The following is a 25,818-nucleotide window of genomic DNA, read 5'->3' as shown; positions in this document are numbered from 1 at the left end:
AGATAGAAAAGTTAAATACTAGCAAAGTTAAATAAAATAAATTTATGTTCAGTCAAAGTTATTTTCTATTTTAATTTTCCATTTCAAAAACTCCAGCATTTGAGTGAGAATAAACATCTGTTGAAATTCTTAAACAGCAGAATGCCTGTATCTGCTACATTAAGTTACAGTTATTTAGTCTGTGTACTAAACTTAAATATAAATCCTTATAACTGACAGAAATAAATATAACTAATAATAATTTATAGTTACTGTGCAGATTTTAAATATATTTTATTTTTATAGTTGATTGCTGAAGGCTGTGGGTGAGGTGTATTTTTCTGTGGTAAAGAAGGGATGGTATGGGTTTTTTTGGAGCGCAGGGCGCAGGGTGATAGTGATTCAGTTCTGGGTGTGCCACCGACTGTTGAATTTAGACGTCTTTTCAGAGGATCAATCGTGCAATGGGTTTTTCCGTAGCCAAGATAGAAACACACCAGAAATGTACCTGAACACACGTCATTTCCAGACCACCATAAAATATATCAGTTATAGATTTATTTAAATGGATTTTATTTTTATTACATTTTATTTAAAGGATTGGTGTAAAAACTGTGAGTAAATAAGGTATAAAATATGAAAAATATAACTGATTAAAACATCAGAACATGTTCTCCAGTTCCAGTCAGTGGAATAAAGCGGGGGATCTGAATCTTCACAGTGGATTCAGTGACGTAACGAAGCTTCGGTTACTGTTATAACGTGACTAGTGATTTTAGTGAGGACACTGCTTTAATCTCTGTATCCAGTGAAACATCCAGACTTTACACTGAAAGCTTCATGAAGCATTGTGTAACACCACAGTCCAAGATAAGCCTGTTCTGGATCAGTTTTATCAGAGAATGAAAAGATGGAGAATACATTAGCCGCTTAGCTTAGCATAGGGTCTGTTCTAATGGGTTCAGAAGGAGAATCTCACTCTCTGTACTTTTATATGATCTGTAATTCAGTGTTTTAATAAAGGATTTATTACAGCATCAGGGTAAAGGTTTTAAAGTGGGTTTGTGTTTCTGTTCTTCTGCTGTTTTAATCCAGAACTTCTACTCTGCTGCAGCTTCTTCTATAATTCAGCCTCTATAAAAACATTAGCTCCTCTGTGTTTTTACTACTGAAATGTGAGAAAAGTGTTTATATGAGTTTTATATTTAAAAGCTGTTTATTTTAGTATTGTTATGTATGTGAGACTGAAATTTAGCTGATTGTATTACAGTGTTAATGTCTGTACAGTGATTTTGTTAATTTAAAGGAATTAAGAGTCAAATAGTGCAGATTTCAGATGTTAATGTAACGTGCATCGCTAGCCCTTTTTAGTGGAATTCCAGCACCTGAAATGTATCCCAGCACCCCTAAATAAAAAAGTATTAGTAAAATATTAGAAAGTAGATAATTAATCATAATTTTAGGAATGAAAATACAGCAGTTTCCCCCTCAAAAAAGTATGATTCACTTTCTGTCCCGCACGCTCACAAAATAAGAACTGCACAAGCCATGGCACTACATTTAAGTAGCTGCTATTCTGATTTTCTTCACTAAATCTATCACATTGTTTAAATTGACCATTCCACCTTAAATGCAGCTGTGGCATCACACAGGCTTTTTAGGAACTGGATGTCTTCAACTCTTAAGAGGCACACAGAAAATTTATATGAGAATCAAGATGTAGTTTTATGTGGACTGTTTTTAATGTCTGCACAACATAAACAGAAATGTATAAAAAAACATCACATCTACTGCAGGCTCAATGTATTGTGTGCTTCATTTTAAGATGGAATTAAAAATGTGAACATGAAACTAAAAGCTTGATATTCTGGTGGGTTTAGTAGTGAGGACTTAGCTGCACATATATTACTAGTACTACAGTAAACTCAAATTATGGTTTCTGCAGGTTTGGGGAAATAAAATGTAAGACTTTGTAAGAGAGAACCATCAGACCATTAAAAAAATAAATACACCAATATAAAGTTTACTTTAGTTTACAGTAAATCTGTTGTATTTTTTTTTTATTATTATTTAACATTAATATGTTAAACAAAACAACTCTGAACACTGCAAAATGCTTTGTGTAAAAATAAAATCTGTGTTTACTGTCTGTAACATTTTAAGAACCTCAGGGGTGGATTCAAGACATTTTAATCCTAATTTTTAGATAAATGAACTTAAGGTTTTTAAAGGATCTGCAGAAACTCTGTCATATATTCACATAGTAAATCAATACACTAATGTACAGTGTATCACAAAAGTGAGTACATCCCCTCACATTTCTGCAGATATTCTGCATTTACCTTTTATGGGACAGCACTGACAAAATGACACTTTGACACAATGAAAAGTAGTCTATGTGCAGTTTAAATAACAGTGTGAATTTATTCTTCCCTTAAAATAACTCAATATACAAACATTAATGTCTAAATCACCCGCAACAAAAGTGAATACACCCCTAAGAGACTACCCTCCTAAATATCTAAATTAAGCAATGCTTGTTAATTTCTCTCCAAAATGTCATGTGACTCGTTCCTATGTCTCAGGTGTGCATAGCGAGCAGGTGTGTTCAGTTTTGTGGTACAGCTCTCACACTGGTCACTGAAAGTTCCAACATGGCACCTCATGGCAAAGACAAATTTTTGCGCTACATGAAGATGACCAAAGCTTCAAGAAGATTGCCAACACCCTGAAACTAAGCTGAGGGTCCACTCAGAACAAACCTCACGTTGGTCGTCCAAAGAAGCTGGGTGCACATGCTCAGAGTCACGTCCAAAAGCTGTGTTTGAAAGATAGGCGCAGGAGTGCTGTCAGCATTGCTGCAGAGATTGAATAGGTGGGAAGTGGGAAGTGTTCAGACTATACGCCGCACACTACATAAAACTGGTCTGCATGTCCGTCACCCCAGAAGGTTGCCTCTTCAGAAGTCTGTACACAAGAAAGCCCGCAAACTGTTTGCAGAAGACGTGTCAACAAAAGACATGGATTAATGGAACCATGTCCTATGGTTTGATGAGACCAAGATTAATTTGTTTGGTTCAGATGGTCTCAAGCATGTGTGGCAGCAATCATGTGAGGAGTACATGATAATGCATGATAATGACCTAAAACACAGCTCTAAGATGACCACTGCTTTATTGAAGAGGCTGAGGGTAAATGTGATGGACTGGTCAAGCATGTCTCCAGAACTAAACCCAATAGAACATCTTTGGGGCATCCTCAAGCGGAAAATAAAGTAGTGCAAAGTCTTGAATATCCTCCAGCTCCGTGATGTCATCATGGAGGAGTGGAACAACATTCCAGTGGAACCTGTGAAGCTCTGGTAAACTCCATGCCCAGGAGAGTTAAGGCAGTTCTGGAAAATAATGGTGGCCACACCAATATTGACACTTTAGAAACTTTCACTAAGGGGTGTACTCACTTTGGTTGTGAGTGTTTTAGACATGGCTGTATATTGAGTTATTTTTAGGGGGTGTATAAATTTACACTGTTATAAAAACTGCACACAGACTACTTTTCATTGTGTCAAAGTGTCATTTTGTCAGTGTTGTCCCATGAAAATATATACTTAAATATCTGCAGAAATGTGAGCGGTGTACTTACTTTTGTGATACACTGTATAACCTTGAATTCTGTTTTAGTCTTTTGTAAAATATGTACACAGTAAAATTAGCAGTGCTGGATCAACACCTAAACTTAACTTTAACACTCCTTCGGAGCATATATGGTCCCACTCTATAGAGAGTAAACATTACACTAATAGCAGTGTTATATGCTCAGTGTTAATATGGCACTGTGCAGTGTACTATTTTCTTATGCTAGTGTTGTTCACAAGTGTTATAGCAATACTTAAAGTGTTAATTTTACTCTACTTTGGAGCATATTTGGTCCCACTCTACAGAGAGTAAAAATTACACTGATAGCAGTGTTAAATGTTTAGTGTTAATATGACACTGTGTAGTGTACCATTTTACTCATGCTACGCTAGTGTTGTTTATTAGTTTCATAGCAATACCTATAGAGTTAATTTTACACCGTTTGGAGTATATATGGTCTCACACTACAAAAAGTAAATATTACTGTATTAAAGTGTTAAACTTAGTATTAATGACATTGAATAGTGAAATTTAAAATAAAGATGAAAACATATCCTTTTATATTATTCAGGTTACTGGTATTTTTATTTAAAATGCATCACATTTAAACACATTCATAGATATGAATCAAGTTGCAGTAGGGTACAACAGGATTAATTTCTAACACAGCCTACTGCGTAGTTTAAGGTGGACCAGAAACAAAAATCCACCTTAAATGGTAGATACAGAAGTTAACTAGCTAGCCTACATGCTGAGACTTCAAACGCCAGAATTTAACAACCGTGCCATTTAGCTAGATAGCTAGCGTTGGTTTCATGAAAGAACTTTTCAATTTCGCCTCAGCTAGCTAGCTACCTAGTTAACTTTAGGTTGTTTCTTGCGATAAGTTGCCCGTTTCAAGTAAGCTAAGGCTAGCTAGCTAGCTAGGTTAGCTAACCTAGCCTTTTCTGGCAAGAGGGTCCCTATTTAACCCAAGTTAAAGCTAGCTAACGCTACATTAGCTGTTTCTTGAGCACACTTTCCCACACTTTTTGTTTAACCTGTGAGAAGTCTTCCGCCTCACGTCAGCTAGCTAACCAGCTAGGTTAGTCCCTATTTCACATCAGCTAGCTGAGCAAGTTTAGTAGTTTAAGAGAACATAGGTTAATTCTTCTCCTCAGCTAGCTTGGCTAGCCAGTTTATTGTGAGACATTTCCCCTCAGTTAGCGTTAGTTAGGTTAGCTAGCTAATTCAGTCGTGGATTCACAAATCATGAAATATTGTTTTTTTTTTAGGTGGCTTCCTTACTATTATTTTACTGTGTAATAATTTTTTTAGGGTGAGAAAACTGACAGATTTATTGTTTTGGGTGGTTTATGGCTTTAATGTTACAGGTACAGGTCTAGATTGTGATAGCAACCAATAGCACTGTGTGTGTTTGTGGGATTGACAAGCTGTTGATTTTGTTGTATAATATATTGTTTATTACCCTGACTATAAAGGCTATAGTGGTAGTAATATGTGCTACTGGTGTAAATGATTTATCATTTATATACTGCATAAATTACAGTAAGCAAATAAGACACTGTAAGGATTGTAAGACTTCAGTTCACTGAAGCACATCCTGCACTGTACTTGTTTCTCTTTACACCCTAAAGAAAAACTTCTCTTCGATTGTCCCTGTATAATTCACACCCTGGACCAGATAATGGAGAACACAGCTGTGAGAGGAATGTTTAATAAAAATATGTAAATGTGCACCCAACAGTTTTATCTTCCTATCTGCTGAAAGAATGTGTAAAGTGAAAGTAACACACCTGTCTCCTGTATATAATGGTCTGTGTTTGTCAGGGATGGCTCAGGCAGGGAGACGTGGAGGCGAATGCAGGTAAATGCAGGTAATCTACTTTATTACAATCAATATGAACAAATCAGGAGAGGGTAGAAAACAAAGAACAAGAACGCCAGACCAGACTAGGACAGAGAACACAAGAGAGGAAGCTGGACAGAGGACGGGACAGGGAACAGAAACAGAAAGTTGAGAGGAGGAATAAACTGGGACAGGACACTAGACATAAATGGGGACACAGACTGGACAGAGAAAGAAGACTGGACAGCAGATGGAGCCTGGAATGGGGACCAAACAGGGAACGCAGGCTGTACAGGTAACGAAGACTGGACACTGGGCACAAAAGGAAACTGGAAGGGAGACGGAGACTGGAACCAGGACAGGGAGAGACAGGGGTATAAAAACATGGATGGGTGCCCAGGACTGGCTAAAATCTGTGGTGCAGTTCGTGGGACCAGCCTGGGCACAGTTCTGGTGGTGAGGTCAGGAGGCCTCGGGGCAGGCCTCCGTAGGCGGTGCCTGGGACTGAACAAAATTCTGGGAGCAGGCACAGGAGTAGGTGCAGCGACTTGGGCTGCTGGAGCAGGCACGGAGACTGGGGCTGCTGGAAATGCAGCGTATGCAGGTTCCGGGATGGCAGAAGCAGCGTATGCAGGTTCCAGGGTGGCAGGAGCCATAGAATGCAGTGCTGCAGCCGTGAGAATCGCAGAGCATGCCGTTTCAGCCGCGGGCATCACGGAGCGTGATGCCTCAGCTGCGAGATTCAGGGAGCACGGCGTTTCAGCAGCGGGCATCACGGAGGGCGGCTTCTCAGCCGCCGTGTGAGTCTCGGAGCACAGCGTAGCAGCCGCAGCAGCCTTAAAGCGCGGCGTAGCAGCCACCGGGGGAATCCAGTTCAGCAGCCGCCGTGGAAGCTAGCTCTGCAGCAGCCGGGAAAGCTAGCACTGCAGCCACTGGGACGGAGCGCCCCTCTGGAGCAGCCGGGACGGAGCGTACCTTGGGAGTCATCGGGACGGAGCGTGCCTTCAGAAACGCGCGGACAGGAGTCGGGACGGCCTCTGGAGCTGTGCGGCTGAGAGCCGGGTAGAGCACCACCCCTGGGGGGTAAGGCAAGGGAGTACGGGTCGGTGTGGGGTAGAGCTCCTCCTCCTCCTCAGAGCTGCTGGGAGCACACCCAAGGAAGTCCCACGGTTCCCGCTTTACCTGCCTCGGGTACTCGTAGGCGCCGCCTAACATGGGACGAGACCAGAGGCTCACCGCACCAACCCGTATGGAGGCGGACGTAAACGGAGGTAATCTACTTTATTACAATCAATATTAACAAATAACCAAAGAAACAAACCAAAAACAAACAAGAGATAATGTTAAATAAACAGGGACAACAGAATAAACTAACAGGGCAAGGAACATAAACAAAGCAATAAACAAGGAGAAATAAACAAGGAGAAATACACAAGGAATAAACAAGGGCTATGATTGTGAAAAACGAGAACGCGGACCGACAAGACAACAGGGGTTAGTTCAAAGACTGACGCAGACAAACTGAGGACTATATATACAAACAGGAAACACACTAAACCACGAACACCTAGGGCTAGGGGGCGGAGCTACGAATGAGACACGAATGGAAAAGTACTGGGGCAGAGAAAGAGGAGCACAGGTCAAGTGGGGAGCACACAGGCACGAGGATCAGGTAAACAAATAGAGAAACATAACAGACAGGAAACAGGGCAAGGATGTGACAGTGTGTTTGATTTGAATGTAAATGTTTTTATTTCTTCTGATATGATTCACTCAGACCTCCGGGGAACTCTTCTTAAATTAATTGACTTATTTTTTAAGGGAGGACGTTGGGCTGGGTTTTTTTGTGGCTCAGCTTCCCTAAAACTCTGATCCTAGAATCGGCCCTGGTCAAGTGGAAAAGCATCTACTGATGCGGAGTTAAACTATTTAATTACATTTTATTAAAAACCTGTAGTAGAGACTGATCCAGATCAGTAACACATTCAGAATAAACATTTTACTGCAGAGAGAGAAACAGAGAGAGAAAAAGAGTAAGAGAGAGAGAGAGAGAGAAAGAGATGGTAAGAGAGAACGATACCACAGCCATTATACCGCCTATACAACCTAGAACGCAAGTTTTTTTGCATGTTTCTGTTTGTTTGTTTTGTTTAGTTTGTTTGTTTACTGTTCTGGTTTAACATGTTGATTAATCGACCCATAATTCTGGTCATATTCTCGATCTGATCTGCTCTGCTGGCTGGACTCTAACATGGTGATGCCCCAACCTTACTTCAAACATTTTCAATTAATGGAAACCATGAACTGCATTGTAAACTCATCATTTAATAGAACTGAGTAAAAATTTATATAAAATTATTCATTTTTTTATATTTGCATGTCCTCATTGACAATCATTACATTAAATTAATTTTATATGAAATTTCAATTTCAACACACGCTCCCAGTTTTTGAAACCCAGTCACACACTTTTTATATTACTCCTTATAAAAATAATAGATCAGTTTCTGTGATATTATCATTGAGGAAATGATTCTGCACGTGTCTCTATTGAAGGACAAACTATAAATACCAGCAAGAGTCACTTTTTTTACCTAAATTAAGTGTTTTTTATTGTCAGATTGAGATTTCTATTCTCAACAGTTAAACTCTGTTATAAAAATAAATGATAGAAAACAATGGGTTAGGAAAACATACAATAATGCTGAATAAAAAAAATATAATGTGTTAAATACCATGTGATGATGTTAATCATGATAATCTATTAATAATCTAAACTAGAATAGCTCAATTTGAATAGAACATGAGTAGTCCATGTATTTACCTCAGTGAGAATAGAGAGCAGTGCTACTGAGGCCATTTTGAATACAGTTTTATCTGATTGAAGAGGAGGATAATTCTTTAAATAAACAGTTAAACAGAAGAATAATAGTCATGTAAACTCCTGCATTCATTACATTTATAATCAGAGAGTTTAAGTACATTCTCCACATATACAGGGAAATACCAACACGCAGAATTACTGGAATATGAGCACAACACACTCTAACACCTCATACAACACCACCATCCAAATAATAATAGCTGCTCTGTGGTGGTTTGTCCTGTGGGGTTCTGAGGATTGAAGAACAGGGTGAATTGAGGGTAATAATTAAGTATGTAGTGAAACAGATAAAGAACTACAGTCTGTAATTATTATAGAACTACAAAGTGCTCCTTTATGATCAGTGGAACTGATAAGATGGACAATTAAGGAGGTGGTCATAATATTCGGATATGACCATGTATAGCTGCTTTTTAGATATCTAAAAAAACATAGGATAGCATTATGTAAACTGATGGTAAACACTATCCAAAGTGCTCATCCAAAGGTGATGTAAACTATGGGAGTTAGGGAGTCATGTCTGATAGTGGGTACAAATGGATGAACATTCAATCTCAATAGTTCTGTGGTAATTTAATATTCTTCGATCCAATGTGTCCATAGTGTGTACCAGCAATATGTCATGGAAAGCATTCTAACCTACAGTGAAGAGCAAAGATGCACCAATTCCAATTTCCACTTCTCACATAAATTATAAGTAAAATTTCTTTTTAGTAAAATATTTAAACAAAGTGCAGCACTGGACTTTTTACAGACTAGCTGTTGAAATGATGTACACTATTTGTAAGGGTTTGTTACCGGCTTGTAGTAGCTGTGTGTGCCGTCACAAGAGGTGAAATAATCCTGGAACACACGTTTGAGAAGTATTGCATTGTGTGTTGTATTCCTTGAGGTTCAGTGAAGTGAAGTGTTTTTAAAACCTTTAACCTCGACTGCTAACTTCTTCAGACTGGGCATACTCAGCAAGTGTCTTATTAATTTGTTGCTCTGAATATTGAAGGAGTTGTTCCTCCGCAGCTGAGCCTGTAGATATGGCAGATTGCAAGCTTGCTGACGTCTGCACGTCTTGCTCACAATGTATTTTGTGTGAGTCTGTATGTGTGTACCGCTATTGCATTAAAGTGAACCATGTGAAATTTGTGTCAATTTTTTGTAAATTTGAATTAGATTTCTGAGACTGATTAGCTGGTCAACAGTCATGGCCGATCAACTGAAAATCATCAGATTCCAGTCACTGCTTGATCAAGCTTTGCATCTTTGGTGGATAGTGCAGTTGGTGGTAATGATCATGACCGGACGTATCTGCCTAGTTCTGTCCACTTTCACACCAGCACTCTTTGGTTTGTTCCGTTTCCCTTGGTGCAGTTCGTTTCAGTGGGTGTATAAACAGTAATTAAACTCTATTGTTTACTAACACAACTGCACCAAGCCCTGCAAGAGGAGGTGGTGTCCTTCTCGTTCTAAACCTATTCTGGAGAGGCTTGTTTGGGTGTGTATGTGATCTGTCCTTAATCTAAATTAACTATCAAATTTACTCCACTCATTTTAGATACACAGCTTTTCAGGTGCAGTTTAAACTGATTCATTACCCAGATAATTAATAAAGCTATTATCTGCTGTCTCTGCTGCTGCTCTATGTCAAAACATTAAAATACTCTACATGTGGGGTCTTGTGACACACTGTTTTTTCTAAGCTGATATATTTAATTGGGGATTTGGTTAATAACATGTTATTTGAGTGTAAACTGTTTCTGATGGAGTATTGTAATGTAAGATAAAAAGTGATATATTAAAGCTGTATATATAGCTTAGTAATAGTTAAGTTCAACACTGATAATAATAATATAGTCCAGTGGTTCTTTTGTGAAGACCTAAATATGTGGTGCTTATTTGGACACTGAGGAGACTAATTAAGAATGTTTTTAAGCTTTTGGCTTCATTGTATAGTTTCCATTGTCTACCACTGTGTTCTTTTTTCAGTTTGAGCTGTTGTTACATTTGTTTGTGTAGGGAATGTAGGTGTGCAGTTCACCATAAAATACAGGGAAGGGATCTATTTTACCCAATCTTAAAATTATCATATAATTAAGTTAGTTTCATTAATAAATTAAATACAAATGTCCAAATCATTGATATCATAACATATCTCATTTCTAACTAGAGAAAACTATCTGATCTGAAGTTTTTATTAAATGTGAATTCTTTTACATATAGTTATCAGTAGCAACCAAGATTAATGATTTCAACACAGTTGGAATACTAAACATGACGATCATATGTTAATAAGTTCAGCTGAGTAGAAATGACTGTTTGAGGAAGCATATTGTGATGGTGAAGCTCCATGTTGGAGGAGCTGAGAGAGCAATGGAGATTATTCATGGCTATAGGTACACACACGTGCGGATAACTCAGGATAAGCACATAGTTACAGAAGAGTTACAGCTCAGCATGTTCATGTTACAGAGCTCAAAAACAAGGTCTTCAGATATACTGTCACTGTAGCTTTACTGGAGCAACAACAAAAATGTCTGCAAATGACATAGATGGGCTTTTTTAGAAGGACAATCATATGCTCTGTGCTTTCTTTCCCTCTAAATACATTAACTTTCCTCCAAAAGCTTCATAAAAAGGACCATGCAGAGCTAACAAAGATCTATCTTACCTGATGTGCTAGCTAATATAGACTCACTGTGTTCAATCTACCATACTGGTATTCAAAAAGCTTCTAACTTCAGTAATATATAAAGTCTGCAATACACTGGACACCTCAACATCCCCAACAACATAAACTGACTAATAACCCATGAGTAAACACCAGCTCACATGCAAATTACATAGAAAGACTTAATTAGGAGGACAACAGCTCTGTGCTGTGCTGCAAACTCAACACTGAGTATTACCGGCATACGTAACACTAAACACTAGTACACTAACCTACTGTCCTGAACTGTTGGTGACTAGACAGTGAAGGTTTTCGACAACAAATTAAGAAATAATTGTTCTAACATTTCTCTTGATAATTATTTAATGTATTCAACTTAAAGGCCTTACTAGCCCAGTTGTTTAATGTTCAGTCTCATGTGATGGATATTATAGGAAATATACAGTGTTTGTCATCCTCATATGATTTGGAGGTAATTTTACCATTCCTCTTCTGTCTGTATCTGCCCGTTACAGGCTTGACGTTGAAGGAAATATCCATGTGGAGCGTTGATCAGACGTTTGGTTTAGATTCTAAGATATGGCAGATAGCTAAGGTTCGCTTGGTCAGAACAATGGTGCAGACCTTCTTTGTGTTCTTTTTTTTATCTGTTCTGTCTACAGGTGATATCTGATTCAGACAGCTGCTTTCTTTGATTCTCTCTGTTAAATATTCACCTCTTAGTAGTGAACAGCAGAGAGAACGATTCTCCGTTGTACAGGGATGTTGTTACCAGCATAACTCCACACCTTTTCCCTGTTTGGTGTTGATTGCACTGTGCATTGCTGGTGGTGCCGTTATCTTCTGGGAAGGATACATTTGGTCTTGGCTTTGTAATTTGTACATGCTCTGTGGGTAATCGGTTCCTGTCAGCCTCACAACTGGTACTGGGCAAACCCAAATTTAGTTTTTTTGCACAAAGTCTAATAATTCTCTCTCTCTCGCTCTCTTACTGGTTATTTTTTCTTACCACTCATTCATGTGAAATGCTAAGCAGTGCCTTTAAGTATCGGTAGTACATGTCATTGGTAGTAAAAACAGTACACACACACATACCTGAGTGTGCTGAGTTTGCAGTGTGGATCCTTCATTTTTACAGAGAGCTCCTTTACTCCAGAGTCTCCTGGGTTATTGTAGGTCAGATCCAGTTCTTTCAGGTTTAAGCTCAAAGATGAAGCCAGAGATGAACATCCTTTCTCTGTGATCATACAACCAGATAACCTGCAGAGAGGAGACACAGATAAGATGAGAGACACAGATAATATAGACTGTTGGTATTCTTTAAAATTAAAGTTCTTTTAGTAATATACTGACAGAGGCACTGACCTGAGTGTCTCCAGTTTACAGTGTGAACTCTTCAGTCCAGAACAGAGTTTCTCCACTCCTGAATCCTGCAGGTCATTATTACTGAGATCCAGCACTTTCAGGGAGGTTTCTAGTTTTAAAACTGATCCCAGACTGTCACAGGTCTGTTCCCCAAGATTACACAAAGCTAGTCTGACAAAATAGAATGTACATAAAGAAGAATGTATTGAATAAAGCAAGAAAATGTATTAATGTTTGCACTTCCATATTTAGTGTAATATGATTCTGGGTGCATTCATGATTCATGCTGACTAGGCGTATTATGTTAATATTATCTGATTAATGCAGTTGTGATGCAAGTGTTTTCTAAAACCAGATTATAAACTGTAAAGGTAACTTCAATCATACAAACCAACCAGCTACACAGACAACGATTGCAACAACAGCATTCAAGGAGTGTAGTTCCAGGTGATAACATGATTGATGACAGAACATGCAATTACAAGAGTAGTAATACTTTCAGAAAGCTAATTATTTATTTTAATCTAGCTATACAACCATAAGGAGTGTCCGGAGTTGAATGTGTAGTTCTTCTTAATGAATTTCTTTTTTTAAAGTTATGGTTGTATTTATTAAATATTATCACTATATCCCATTGTGCCCATATGAAAATCATGGCATGAGATCTCGTGTGATTAAAACGTGATAATATTTCATGTCAAGCTTAAACCTGTCTCGCGGGGGGAAAAAAACAGTTTAGTGTGGACTTTTTAAGAGGGATCTGGCAACACAGTAGCGATAGCAGCGAGTGTGGTGGCTGAGCAGTGAGAGCAGCTCTCAGCAGAAGAGTAAAATTCGGGCATTTGCATAGAAGATGCTTCTGCTACTTTTAAGTTGTATGTCTTGTTGCATTTTGGCTTTCCAGTGGAAACAATAAACAGTAACAGAGTGACCAACAAGATACAAACCATATGTAAATCATACACGTGACTGTTTCATAGGCAGTTGTACTAATCCCTTAGCTCTGTACTGTATAAAAAAGTTTCATGCACTCTGTTATGCAGTTCAAGTATAGTCTTAATATGACTGGTTATGGTTATGCATAGTTAAATTACAAGAGATTTAGGAGAAAAAAAACACAAACCATAGCCTTAATATGACTGATTGTGGTTTGTACTCATTGTTTGCACTATATAAGACCTAGAAAAGTTTTATTTTTATTAACAGAGAAACCAGTCTGTTAAATTTGCGTTATATGATTTTGTCTAATAAAACTCCAGTTTTTATGCCATTTTTAATTTTTTTTTTATTTGTTCTTGTGAACCCAGTATCGTGTCTCGTCTCGTGATATTAGTGTCTCGTCACACCCCTAGTTTCAAATAAATGTTTTTTACAATAATTTTGGTAGATATAATAAAATTAATTTTACTGTGATGAACCACTCTGACAGATATCGGCTAACGTCAAGTTCACACGTTTTTTGGCACTGTGTGTTGAATGAGGAAGTTCTGTAAGTATGATCAAAGCATTTCTTCTGAATCATATTTAACAAAACAGAAAAATGTTTTTTGATATTACCTGTTCTGTTAAATAAAAGTGTCAGTGGCATTTATTAGTAGTGTGTATTGGTGGTAAGTTGTGTCAGTGGATTTCTGACCTATTTCAGATACGATATTGAACAGTTCATTTCCCTTCTTAGCAACGTTGGACCCCAAATAGCAAGGCATTTTAATTAATATTAGATCGCTTTGTTGCAAAAGCTCATGGAACCTGGCACTAAAGAGAATCATTTTTATCACAGAGCGATAACATGAATGCTGTTTTGCTTGGCTTAACCAGACTTAACTACAATTTTTACATTTTTTACATTTTAAGCACTGCTCTGTCGAGCGTCTTCTCCCCTGCTGTACTGGAGAAGAGATCTCTCAGCTCATGGAAATGAGAAGACACTGGTCAAATACTTTAAACTCTTTGGATTGCTAAGCAACCTGGACAGGTCCCTTAAACAAACAAAATGGAATACAGTGTTTGACATGCTGGATTCTGTGTTGTAGCAGGCAGCAGCCTTTAACATCAAATTATAAGATGCAGAGAGTCTCTAACGGGTTGTATTTATTTTGAGTCTTTATTATACTGGATAATACTGGATGATAATAATAATATAATGTCTTTATCACTGACGAACACTGTAAAGAGCACTGTGAAAACCATAAAATACAAAACAGCAATTGAAACAGCCAAATGTTTTGTTGTGGCAACAATACAATGCAGACATCGTACCATATTGTAGCATTGTTCTATATAATTTTCTAAATAATTATAAAAAAGATCATTCTTACCTGAAAGTTTCCAGTTTACAGTGTGAACTCTTGAGTCCAGCAGAGAGTTTCTCTATGGAATCCTGCAGATCATTATTACTGAGGTCCAGCTCTTTCAGAGAGTTGTTTTCTGATTGTAAAACTGACTGAAGAGTCTCAATGGACTGTTTACTGAGTTTACACGTAACAAGTCTGTAAAAATAATAAAAACACCTTTTACACAACAATCAGTGACACATGTTACTATTGAATAAAATTACCCTAAATGTTTACAGGTAGGGAATTAGAAAAGGCACTGAATAAAAAGTTTAAAGAATACTGACCTGAGTATCTCCAGTTTACAGTGTGAACTCTTCAGTCCAGCAGAGAGTTTCTCCATTCCTGAATCCTCTAGGTTGTTGTTAGTGAGGTCCAGCTCTTTCAGTGAGGAGTTTTCTGATTGCAAAACTGACTGCAGATTATCAAATGATTGTTTACTGAGTTTACAGGCAGATAATCTACAGAATGCAAAAAAAATAGAGTACAATATTTTAAATCTCACAAATAATGTTATACATTTAGAATGATCTAAATATAACAGCTTCATAATTGTTCAAATATTTGTTTGTGCTTCATTGACAATTCAGAACATATTACCTATATATTACCCTCATTCAGAATCAGTATTTACTCAACATTCTATCTACACATAATTCACAAAACGAGAGAAAAACACACAGAGCCAACATAACATATGTAAGTTGCATGAACTCTTTTGTAGCTTTCTGCACAAATGATATTCTTAGTCACGACTTATTTTGAATTTAGTTAGCTAGCTCGCCGCTAACATTAGTATGTTAGCTAATGTTACCTAGCTCTCTGTTAACCTTAGGTCTCTCCCCAGTAATGTTAAATAACTCACTGCTAAAGTTAGTATGTTAGTTAGCTCACTGCAAATGTTAGCTAACTCGCTGCTAATGTTGGCTAGCTCGGCACTAATGTTAGTATGTAAGCTAGCTCGCTGCTAATTTTAGCTAGTTCTCTGTTACCTTTACTTCTTGTTTTGGATTAGACGTTTATGGTGGGCAGTGTTGTGCGTGAGAAAAGAACGCGTTCAGTGAACACACTCATTTTTTCGTGAACGTTGAACTGAGCGCAACACATTTTTTAATAAAGAACTTGAACGGGAATCAGTTCACATTATGTTTCATGAACAGCATAGCCGCATAGCAGGCAACAACGAGAGCGTGGAGGGCTGGAGAGCGAGAGAGAGCGAGCGAGAGAGAGCGAGCGAGAGAGAGCGAGTGAGAGAGAGCAAGCGAGAGAGCGCTGCAATTAAAAAAAAAGTTGAGTTTTGCTCATTTCATACACACACATATGCATATATAATATCATATGTATCAAATAAAATATACTAGGGATGCAACGGTTCTCAGTATTTTATGGAACCGTTCGGTTCGGCCTGTTCGGTTTGATACACCCAGAAGAACCGTGATATTCCGTTGCGCGCATTAACAGAGAAGCGAACGCTCTGCCGCTGTACATGGTGCTGAATGCAGCCCCGCAGTCAAGCAACTGTTTGGGACAGCAGACTCTGCCACATGGCCAGGGGGAGGGGCTGCTGAGCACGTGCTGCTGAAGGCACGTGAGGATCCTCACTCTCAGCACAGAGCGACAAAGGCACGCCAACGCTGTGTGTGTGTGTTTTTTTTCCTGCCGGTGTTGAAATAGAAAGGTTGTTGTTAGATCCAAGAATGTTGGAGCTAAATAATATTGATATATCAAAACCGTGGCCCAAGAACCATGATACAAACCGAACCGTGACCTCACTGTACCGTTGCATCCCTAATTTATACATATTACATATTATATATTCTTTTTTTTTATTAAATGCTGGTAGATTTCATTGCACCAAGTATAGAACTGGTCTAGCTTGTCTGTACTGCTGCAAGTTTCTTCACCTGGTAAGAAACCCACAATTGCAGTTTCATGAGCAAATGTCTACAATGAGCAGTTTCAAAGAACGTATAGTGATTTCTAGCTTGTAGTGTGAAAAAAAGTATTAATTTGAATATCTCACGAAAAAAGTAAAATGAACTGAACTTTCAACTAATTCAGAAAAGCTGTGAACTGGCACAACACTGATGGTGGGCCACTGAGATTTCCCACCTGCATTAAACATGCGGTTTGAAAATGTAATACTTACAGCAAATGTTCAGTAAATTTAAGGCATTTTAAGACTTTTTAAGGAACCACAGGAACCTTGACACACACAAACCCCTCCTCAAACAACTATCAAAGATGTTCCTGAAATATTACAAATTACCTACATATTTCCCCATTTACTGCTTTTATTAATGGAACAATAATCAGTATAACATAAATAATTAGAAGAATAAAAAGAACAAAGTGAAAATAGGTTGCTACAAAGAAAAGTAAGTACAATATATAATGTAAAGTAAGTAACTGCATACATATTCTTCTATCTTCATGGTGTATTTATAGCAGCTAAATGTGTCCCAAAATGCATTTGCGGGTCTCGCTACTAAGCAACAGACAGCCGAAGAAACGGGGCGGAAAGCAAACCATCAGGGTTGCCAGGTTGTTACATTGGAATTCAGATAAAACCAATTCACTGGGTAAAACGTGTTTCAAATCCAACAAAATACTGAGAAAACCACCCAAACAGCTGATGTTCATCATATCAACAATATTACGGGGTTTATTCCAACATGATAAAATAAAATAAAACACCTTAAATATCTTAAATATCACTAATTAAAAACGGTATTTAAATTATTTTATCTGCATGTTTGTATTACATGTTTTGTGCCTTGTATCATTGGACACACAAACAAAAAAAAGGAAATACAGTACATAAAAATAATCTTGCAAGAATGAAAGAAATAAATACTCGTATAATAACGAACATAAACACAACTTCAAATTTCCATCAGCAGGACTAAAAGCTCTGTCTCTGCAGGGTTAGATATCTAACTACAACACTGATGAGTTCAATTCCAAAACTCTTTACACTTGGTAGTTTTGTTCACCTGTCAAATCACAGCGTTTCCTCCAGACAATTTCAGACACAACTCGACATTTGGCATGAAACCACCCAATCTGGCAACAGTGCGAGCCGCTGCACGCTGTTAATTTCAGGTTTTCTTCATGTAGTTTAATAATTTAAGGATCATCTTCTAAACAGCGTAAATATAACAGGCAGAGAAATGACTTCATGATCAGCTCAGAGCTTCACTAACTTTAATTCAGAGCTCAGTTCAGTGTGTTTATGGAGTTTTAAACACGGCTCAACCCCTCTCACCTGTGTGTGTTTATGCGACCGGTGCTGGCGCATGATAATGATGAGTTAGTGTCCGAATTCACTCCTGTTTTACCGGTAATTAACTACATAGTGTCTCACTAAATAGCGCAACACTAATGAGGGAGTAGGGAGCCATTTCGGTCACAGTGTAATGTGTAATTTTGTACTTTATTATATTTCCTTGTCATGTATGTATTTTTTATCCTGCACTGAGGGCACAGAAATCAGAACCAATGTGAAGCAGTGTGATTTAACACTTCCAGTACCCCCTCATCCCCCACCGAGATCAGGTGACAGAAGCAGCAGTATATTTTATACAGTGTGTCAGTTCTACAGTCAGGGGCAATTATGGGCTGAAAGATACGCAGTAGAGGTCAGCAGGGCAGAGAGATGAGCAGTGGAGGACAGTAGGGTTGATAGATGAGCAGTGGAGGACAGTAGGACTGAGAGATGTGCACTGGAGGACAGTAGGGCCGAGAGATGAGCAGAGGAGGACAGTAGGGCCGAGAAATGAGCAGTGGAGGACAGTAGGGCAGAAGGATGAGCAGTGGAGGAGATTAGGTCCAGTTTGAAAAATCTAAATATATCTTTTTAGAAATTTAGAGAGTGGGATCTGAATTTGAGCTGCCCTATCATCAGCTGGCACACCTCACTGTGTGGTATAACTCAATTACTGACAAATATTTAAACACTCTCAATTATAAATACATGAACAGTGATGTATAAACTAATATTACTACAAAAGTATTTTTACGGTCAGGTAAAAAAATCTAAAGAATCTAATTTTATTGAACAGTGTAAAGCAGTACCTATAAACAAAAATAATGGGTTATCTGCAGTTAAATATATTATATTACATGAATAATATATTATTTAACAAGTTCCTTTGCAAAAGATAAATGAAGTCCTTAAAACTGCTGTAACCGAACTATAATATTTAAGGATATTCTGTAATTCTGACCTGAGTATCTCCAGTTTACAGTTTGAACTTTTCAATCCAGCAGAGAGTTTCTCCATCTTTGATCCCTGCAGGTCGTTGTTACTGAGGTCCAGCTCTTTCAGGGCAGAGTTTTCTGACTGTAGAGCTGTACTTAAGGTTTCAATAGACTTCTCAGTGAGATTGCAGCCAGCTAATCTGCAGAAGAAGAAGAACAGATCAGTATTATGAAGTACACATACTTCTGTCTGGATTAAAAATTTTAGTCTTGTGTTGCACAAGATTTGAGACATCGCCATGACTTATTGTAAAATAAGCACTCACCACAGTCTGTTTGCTTAATGTTATCTCTGTCTTATACACTATTCTGGCAAAAGTATCTGCTGGCCTGCACTGTGTTTGGTGATGTGAGGTTTAGATGAAGCTGCTCGGCCATAGAAACCCATTCCATGAGTCTCTCTACACTACTGCTCTTGATCTAATCTGAATCTACATGAAGTTTGGAGGTGTGTAGTGACGTAGTGACTCTGCAGAAAGTTGGTTCCTCTGTGTTATTTTACACTGACAGAGCACAGAGTCGCTGTCGTTCCCAGTCGTGTTAATATTTCACGGTACCATGCTGGAATTACTATAATTTTAGTTCTTTATTAAGAAATATGATCAAATCTGAAAACAATATCAATAGATATATAATCACAGCATTTTTGAAGTAAGCTATAAAAATTAATAATCTAAAAATTAAAATTCAAAATCAATATAAATTTCTAATAATAATTTAAAAATAATTTAACTTAGGATATCCTTAATCCTCTCTAACCACTCTAATTACAATTCTAGTTGATAGACACCTGCTACCTCATTCTCATTTTAAACATTGTAAATGTTGGGTGTAATAACATTATTCAAATGGTGTTTTCAAACTGTGCATTTCTTCAATATATATTTAGTTATATTACCTCTCAGTATTATTCACATAAAGATCAAATATAAATACACTATATTGCCAAAAGTATCTGCTCACCTGCCTTGTAATGCAGATTTTAAACCATGGAAACCCAAGAATCTCTTTATGCACTGCTCTTTATCTAATCTGAAGCTACATGAGGTTTAAATGTGCAGGAGTTCACTGAGCTCCTGAGAGCGACCCATTCTTTCACTAATGATTGTAGAAGCAGTCTGCTTGACTAGGTGCTGCTTTTATACTGCTTTTCTGACATTAAAATGATTGGAATCTGGTCACACTTAGAATCTCAGTGAATTTCAGGGATATTAAATTCAGATATGCAGTTAGTTTGTGCCTCTCATGTCTATTCACAAATAAAATACTCTTTTTTTTATCTTTACTCAACTGCAGAAAGTTCTGACCCATCCAATCAGCAATGTGCTCAAGGCACTTACACAGTATGTCAAGGGGACTGCAGTTATGTGGACTGAGGGAAACTATTTAACTATTTAAAATTTCAACAAAATGATTCCTTCCATGCAGCCCAAATCTCAAGTCTATCTATGAGAATTTTGTGGCCAATAGTTTTCATTTCTGGAGCAACACATCAGTTACACAATTACCCAAACTTGGCATATCATGAACTATATTGCAACAATAAGTAGTCAACACTTTTATTAATTCTGGACTGTAATTACAACTGTAGCTGGGGTTCTAGTTTGGAAAGCGGGTCAGTGGTGCATGATGGGAGGGAGACACTGTGCCCCTCAGCACTCCTCTACTCACAATCTGTAGTGATGGTCACCACAATACAGTAGTAACCCTTTTAGCATGATAATTGATAATCTGTATAATAAACACTCACTGAGCCTTCCTGCAGTTTGTGATAGCTGGAATGAGTCTCCTGTATCCTTTGTCTGTTGTTCTGAATTTCCTCAGGTTCAGCTCTTTGCGGGGATTCTCGGCGTGGAGACGCATGTAGGTTATAACTGAGCACTGTGTAGGAGAGAGCTGCTTTTCAGAGTATTTATCTGGAATCAGAGACAGACAGCAGAACATTGATAAGATACTGCTGTCACTCAGTGACAGGTCTTCAGTCACAAATATTCATGTAAAAAGGGCTTTTATCCAATACAAAAGGGTGGGGTTGTTTTCCTTTAAGGGAAGCTGCTGCTGATAGGTTCAGTATTCTGTAAAAAATCTCGGGGTAATTTTTGACGACAGGCTGAAATTTGGTTGCCAGGTTAGCTCGGTCATGAAAAACAGTTTTTATCATTTGAGGGTTTTATCTAAAGTAAAAGGATATCTACCATATAAAGATTTGGAAACGATAATCCATGCTTTTATCAATTCAAATGTTGGATTATTGTAGTTCTCTCTACTTTGGCCTTGATCAGTCACTGTTGCACCGCCTGCAGCTCGTACAAAATGCAACGGTTCATCTCCTCACTGGTAAACGTAAGCGTGATCACATTTTCCCCAGTCTTAGCTTCGCTACATTGGCTTCCAGTTGCTTTTAGAATAGATTTTGAAATTGTATTGTTTGTTTTCAAAGCTCTTAATGGCTTAGCCCCTCAATATCTAACCGATTTACTTCATGTTTACTCTGCCGCCAGATCACTGAGATCCTCCAATCAGCTCTTACTGGTCCCTCCTAAAACAAAACTCAAAACCAAAGGTGACCGAGCCTTTGTGGCGGCAGCCCCTAGCCTCTGGAATAACCTGCCCTGGTACATTCGATCTGCAGGTTCTTTTAAGGTTTTTAAATCCTCTTTAAAACACACTTTTTCTCTCTGGCGTTTAATCATATTTAAGTAGACTCTTGGCTGATAACCTTGATTTGTTTTATTTTTAACTATTTTAAAGTATTTCATATGAACTTCGTACTGTGTTATTGTATTTAAAAAAATATATAAATTTAAGCTGTCCTGCAGGCTCAGGGTGTATCAGTGTCTGTCAACATTTTAAAAAATGAAACACTATGGCAGGAGACCGAGGAGGAAACCACTGCTGACACAGACACACAAAAATGTAGACTCAGAACTGATTCTGAACTTTTTTCTATACCTGGGAGTTTGGCAGGGGTGGTAGTGCTATGTATGTGACGCATAACTGGGCCCAGAAATATAAACAGTTTGTGTATAGTCATGATGATCATACTGTCAAGGGAGGTCCATGGCTATGCACCCCTTGGAGATTTTTTTAGCATCTTAAAGCATGTTAAATTAAAACTCCAGCTGCAAAACAGCTAATTTCTTATATGTTAATGAGGAAATCAACAGAACCAGAGTGAAACTAAGCCAGATTCCCTCCAGCATTCACTCCAGTTCAGTTTAAAATTAAATACAAATTAAAGCAGTAATTTAAATTATTTTATTCTGTAGTTTAGAGATGATCCTGAAATAACACTCTGCTGTGTAAAAACTTGTTCACCGTCTGAACTTTAGCGTAGCATTTCCAGCCTTTAAGGCTGGTTTGTGCTTAATGCATAAATAAATTGTCAAAACAGACACAGCCCAACGCGAAAGCTCCGCACGTTGGTCCCCACAAAGCGTAGTTTCTTCTCATGTGGTCATGCTGAAAAAATAGCTGCGTTACACAACCCAAACATGAATATAATCCTTAAAGTAATTAAACATTTTTAGTGAAAATGATGGAAATAAAATTACCTTTTAAGATGTATGCTATAAAGGCAGTTAAAATAACAGCAAAAACAAAAATGCAGATACTGGCAATCTTCCAACCATGAAATCCTTTTCCTGAAAAACAAACCAGATACAAATTACTATTTATGTACAAAAAGATCTTTAAGAATTTGAACAGTGATGCAATTCTGAAGTTTTGTCTTCAGGCTCTCAGTGGATCTAAAATAAAACAGTTCATGATGTGAATGAAGTGTACAAGTCCAGATTGTTTGACAACAGAACTGCATTAGTAATTTAGTAATTGTTTACATTGTTCACTTTATTGTAAATTCATTATTGAATACATACTATAAATTAGAAGAGAATCAGTAGAGTTAATGGCTGTCAGATGATTGGAATCAATAAGTGTCACAAAATGCTGTTTCCTTCTTTGAGATGCTTTGCTCAGCCTTTATTTTAGCCCCCTTCAGTTAATGCTTGTTTGAGCTGTTTTCTGCTTCAGTTTTGCCTTAAAAAGCTTGTGGTACTTTAATTGTATGTTTCAGAAATGTTTCATCTATATACTCTAAATTACCATTGTATGATTTTGACTGAATTTGTGCAGATTTTATGTTTACATATTGCAGAATGTTTCCTGCTATTTGTATCTGCAGTCTCATCATAAGGAAAAACCAGTAACCCAGTTCCACTAGCAGAAATGCATACCTCTCACACACCACTGTCCACTCAATAGTATTAGATGATGTGGTATGCTCAGGGTCATGAACTCTTTATTTCCTTCTTCATATTCAGGTTAATCTTTGTTTTATCTGTGAAAAAAATCTTGTTCTAGAACTAATCAGACTTTTATTTATTTTGGTGTAATCTGGCCTTAAGCCTTACCCATGGTTTGCATATTGAAGTAAACCACATTTTATTCACAGTGGAAGATAGAACACATGGTGATGAAATAGACATTTTACAATTTGATGAAAAATATAATTTAGAACTTATATAATTAAATATAAAAAAGAGTATTTTAAAGTAGAGTCTCTCAGAAGCAACAATACACAGGAATTTATCAATCTGTCAAAAACTGTCAAAAAATTGAATTTTAGTAAAATGTTCCTTTGCTTTGGATTTCTTTTGGTGAGATAAATAAAGGATCATCTTAACATATAAATCTGACTGTCAGTATTAAAGATGGATGATCCGTGTTCTTGGGCTGATCGCGATACCAATCTTTGGCGGGGCCAAATGCCACAAAGACGCCAGGCCAACAACAGCTCCCCCTAATTATCGCCACCTCTAAACAAAAACTGGGAATCTAAGCTGACTCCAAATAAACGAAAATGCTCAGTAATCAAATTTCAGAAATAAAGAAATTATTTGAAAATAGTTTATATTTATATTTTATATTATAATGACATATCATCGTCCATCGGCACAACCCTAAAATATACAGGAAGCTTATAACACTGAATAAAGAGTTGAGATGAAGTACTCATCACTGCATAGTTTATACATACAACAAAGATGTAAAATCATGATGAACTGAAATTGTAAAGTTTCTCACCTTTAACTTCAACATACAGAGTCACATCATCATACCAGCCAAATGATCTAATCAAACATTTGTAAGCTCCATCATCAGAAGGTTGGAGAGCTGAGAGTATCAGTGAGGCGTTTCCTTTCTTCAGTTCTTCTTTAAACAGAGCTGTTCTCCCTCTGTAAGACTCCATCTGATCTCCATTTCTGTCTTTATAATCTTCATACAGGTGAACTAGCGTGTCTGTCTCATGCAGTCTGGACCACTCCACCATCATACCCTCAGCACTGATGCTGGGCTGGAGAGAACAGGGCAGAACCAGATCTTCTCCAGCTTCAGCAACAAGAGGAGCAGCTGCACCAATTAGTTTCAAACGTACTGAAATAAGAATGAAAAATAAAATAAAACCCAAAGGAATGTTAATTCTTTTCACTGCATTCAGTTAACCAAGTAGCTGCTAAGCCCTCAAAGATCAGTGTATTGCTTAAACAAACATATTAACTTAAATACTTATTGACTTAGAATGCACATTTAGCAAGAATGTATAATAAAGTGGAGGAAAAGTATTTGATCCCCCACTGATTCTGACACTCCAACATCTCCACCATGGGCAAGACTAAAGAGCTGTCTAAAGATGTCAGGGACATAATTAACTTAATTTTAATGGAGTGGACAGAATACAGCATCTCTCTTATCCACATTAATTTAAGGAATTTTAGTGATGTTAATGAAGGAGTGAAACCTGTTTAAACTCACCTCAGCAGCTCTCTGCAGTAATTTAACTCAGCACGGGTAATGTCAGTGTTTAAACTGTTCAGAACTAGTCAAGACTGACTGTAGAGTTTAGTGGAGTTAAATGTGTTAGTTTGTGTTTAATGAACACAGCCCTCTTATTACACTGTATGCGTCTCTATCGCTCGCGCTCTCTCCCTCTCTTGTGCGCTGCAAGCCCCACCCACACTGAAGCCTCATTGGCCAACTATGCATAAGGAGTGGCAAATCAGGACGGTCATACTCTCTGTGTGTGTGTGTGTGTCTTCTTCTCGCGCCATTTTTTTCTCGTGTGCTCACTCTCTCTCCATCGAACATTAATGACACGTCAACAATGAAATTCCGCATCGATAATTTTTAATAGTTGATGTTGTCGATTACACAGACTAAACGTTGCAGCCCAATACAACATTACTGTCAATTAACCTTGGCCTGGAGCTCCATGCAAGGTATCACCTCGTAGAGTCTCACTGATCTTGAGAAAGGCTAAAAATCAGCCAAGAGCTACATGGGAGGAACTGGCTAATGATCTCAAGGAAGCTGGGACCACAGTCTACAAAAAAAAACATTTGTAATACACTAAGACATAATGGTTTAAAATCCTGTAGTGCACGAAGGTGCTGTGGTCAGATGAGACCAAAATTAAGCTCTTTGGCCTCAACTCAACTCGACGTGTTTGGAGGAAGAAAAATACAGAATATGACCCTTAGAACACCATTCCACTATGAAGCATGGTGGTGAAAATATTGTTTTTGGGTGTTTTTCTTCTAAGGGCACAGGTCAACATCACCTGCACTAATGGGAAGATGAAAAATCCTGTGTGACAATCACCTTGCCTCTGCCAGGGCACTGAAAATGGGTTGCGGATGGGTCTTAAAGCACAACAACGACCCAAAACATACAGCTAAGGAAACAAAGAGTGGCTCCACAAGAAGCATATCAAGGTCATGGAATGGCCTAGCCAGTCTCCTGACTTCAGTCCCACTGGAAATCTGTGGAGAGAGACTATATAAAGCTTC

General features: G+C 37.8%; 1 protein-coding gene across 1 annotated transcript in view; it reads right to left on the bottom strand.

The window, feature by feature from the left end:
- Nucleotides 1-25,818, bottom strand: part of LOC125785908 (uncharacterized) — a 65,075-nt gene that overhangs the window by 7,972 nt on the left and 31,285 nt on the right. The window contains exons 5-12 of the mRNA XM_049470119.1: nucleotides 24,056-24,406; nucleotides 22,525-22,614; nucleotides 20,721-20,886; nucleotides 18,937-19,110; nucleotides 14,995-15,168; nucleotides 14,693-14,863; nucleotides 12,375-12,545; nucleotides 12,105-12,269 (exon numbers count right to left, since the gene is read on the bottom strand). Coding sequence (XP_049326076.1) covers nucleotides 12,105-12,269; nucleotides 12,375-12,545; nucleotides 14,693-14,863; nucleotides 14,995-15,168; nucleotides 18,937-19,110; nucleotides 20,721-20,886; nucleotides 22,525-22,614; nucleotides 24,056-24,406 — 1,462 coding nt within the window. The remainder of the gene's footprint in view (nucleotides 1-12,104; nucleotides 12,270-12,374; nucleotides 12,546-14,692; nucleotides 14,864-14,994; nucleotides 15,169-18,936; nucleotides 19,111-20,720; nucleotides 20,887-22,524; nucleotides 22,615-24,055; nucleotides 24,407-25,818) is intronic.

Source organism: Astyanax mexicanus, chromosome 21 (genome assembly GCF_023375975.1).
Source record: "Astyanax mexicanus isolate ESR-SI-001 chromosome 21, AstMex3_surface, whole genome shotgun sequence".
Taxonomy (NCBI): domain Eukaryota; kingdom Metazoa; phylum Chordata; class Actinopteri; order Characiformes; family Acestrorhamphidae; genus Astyanax; species Astyanax mexicanus.
This window is presented reverse-complemented; position numbering and strand designations above follow the sequence as displayed.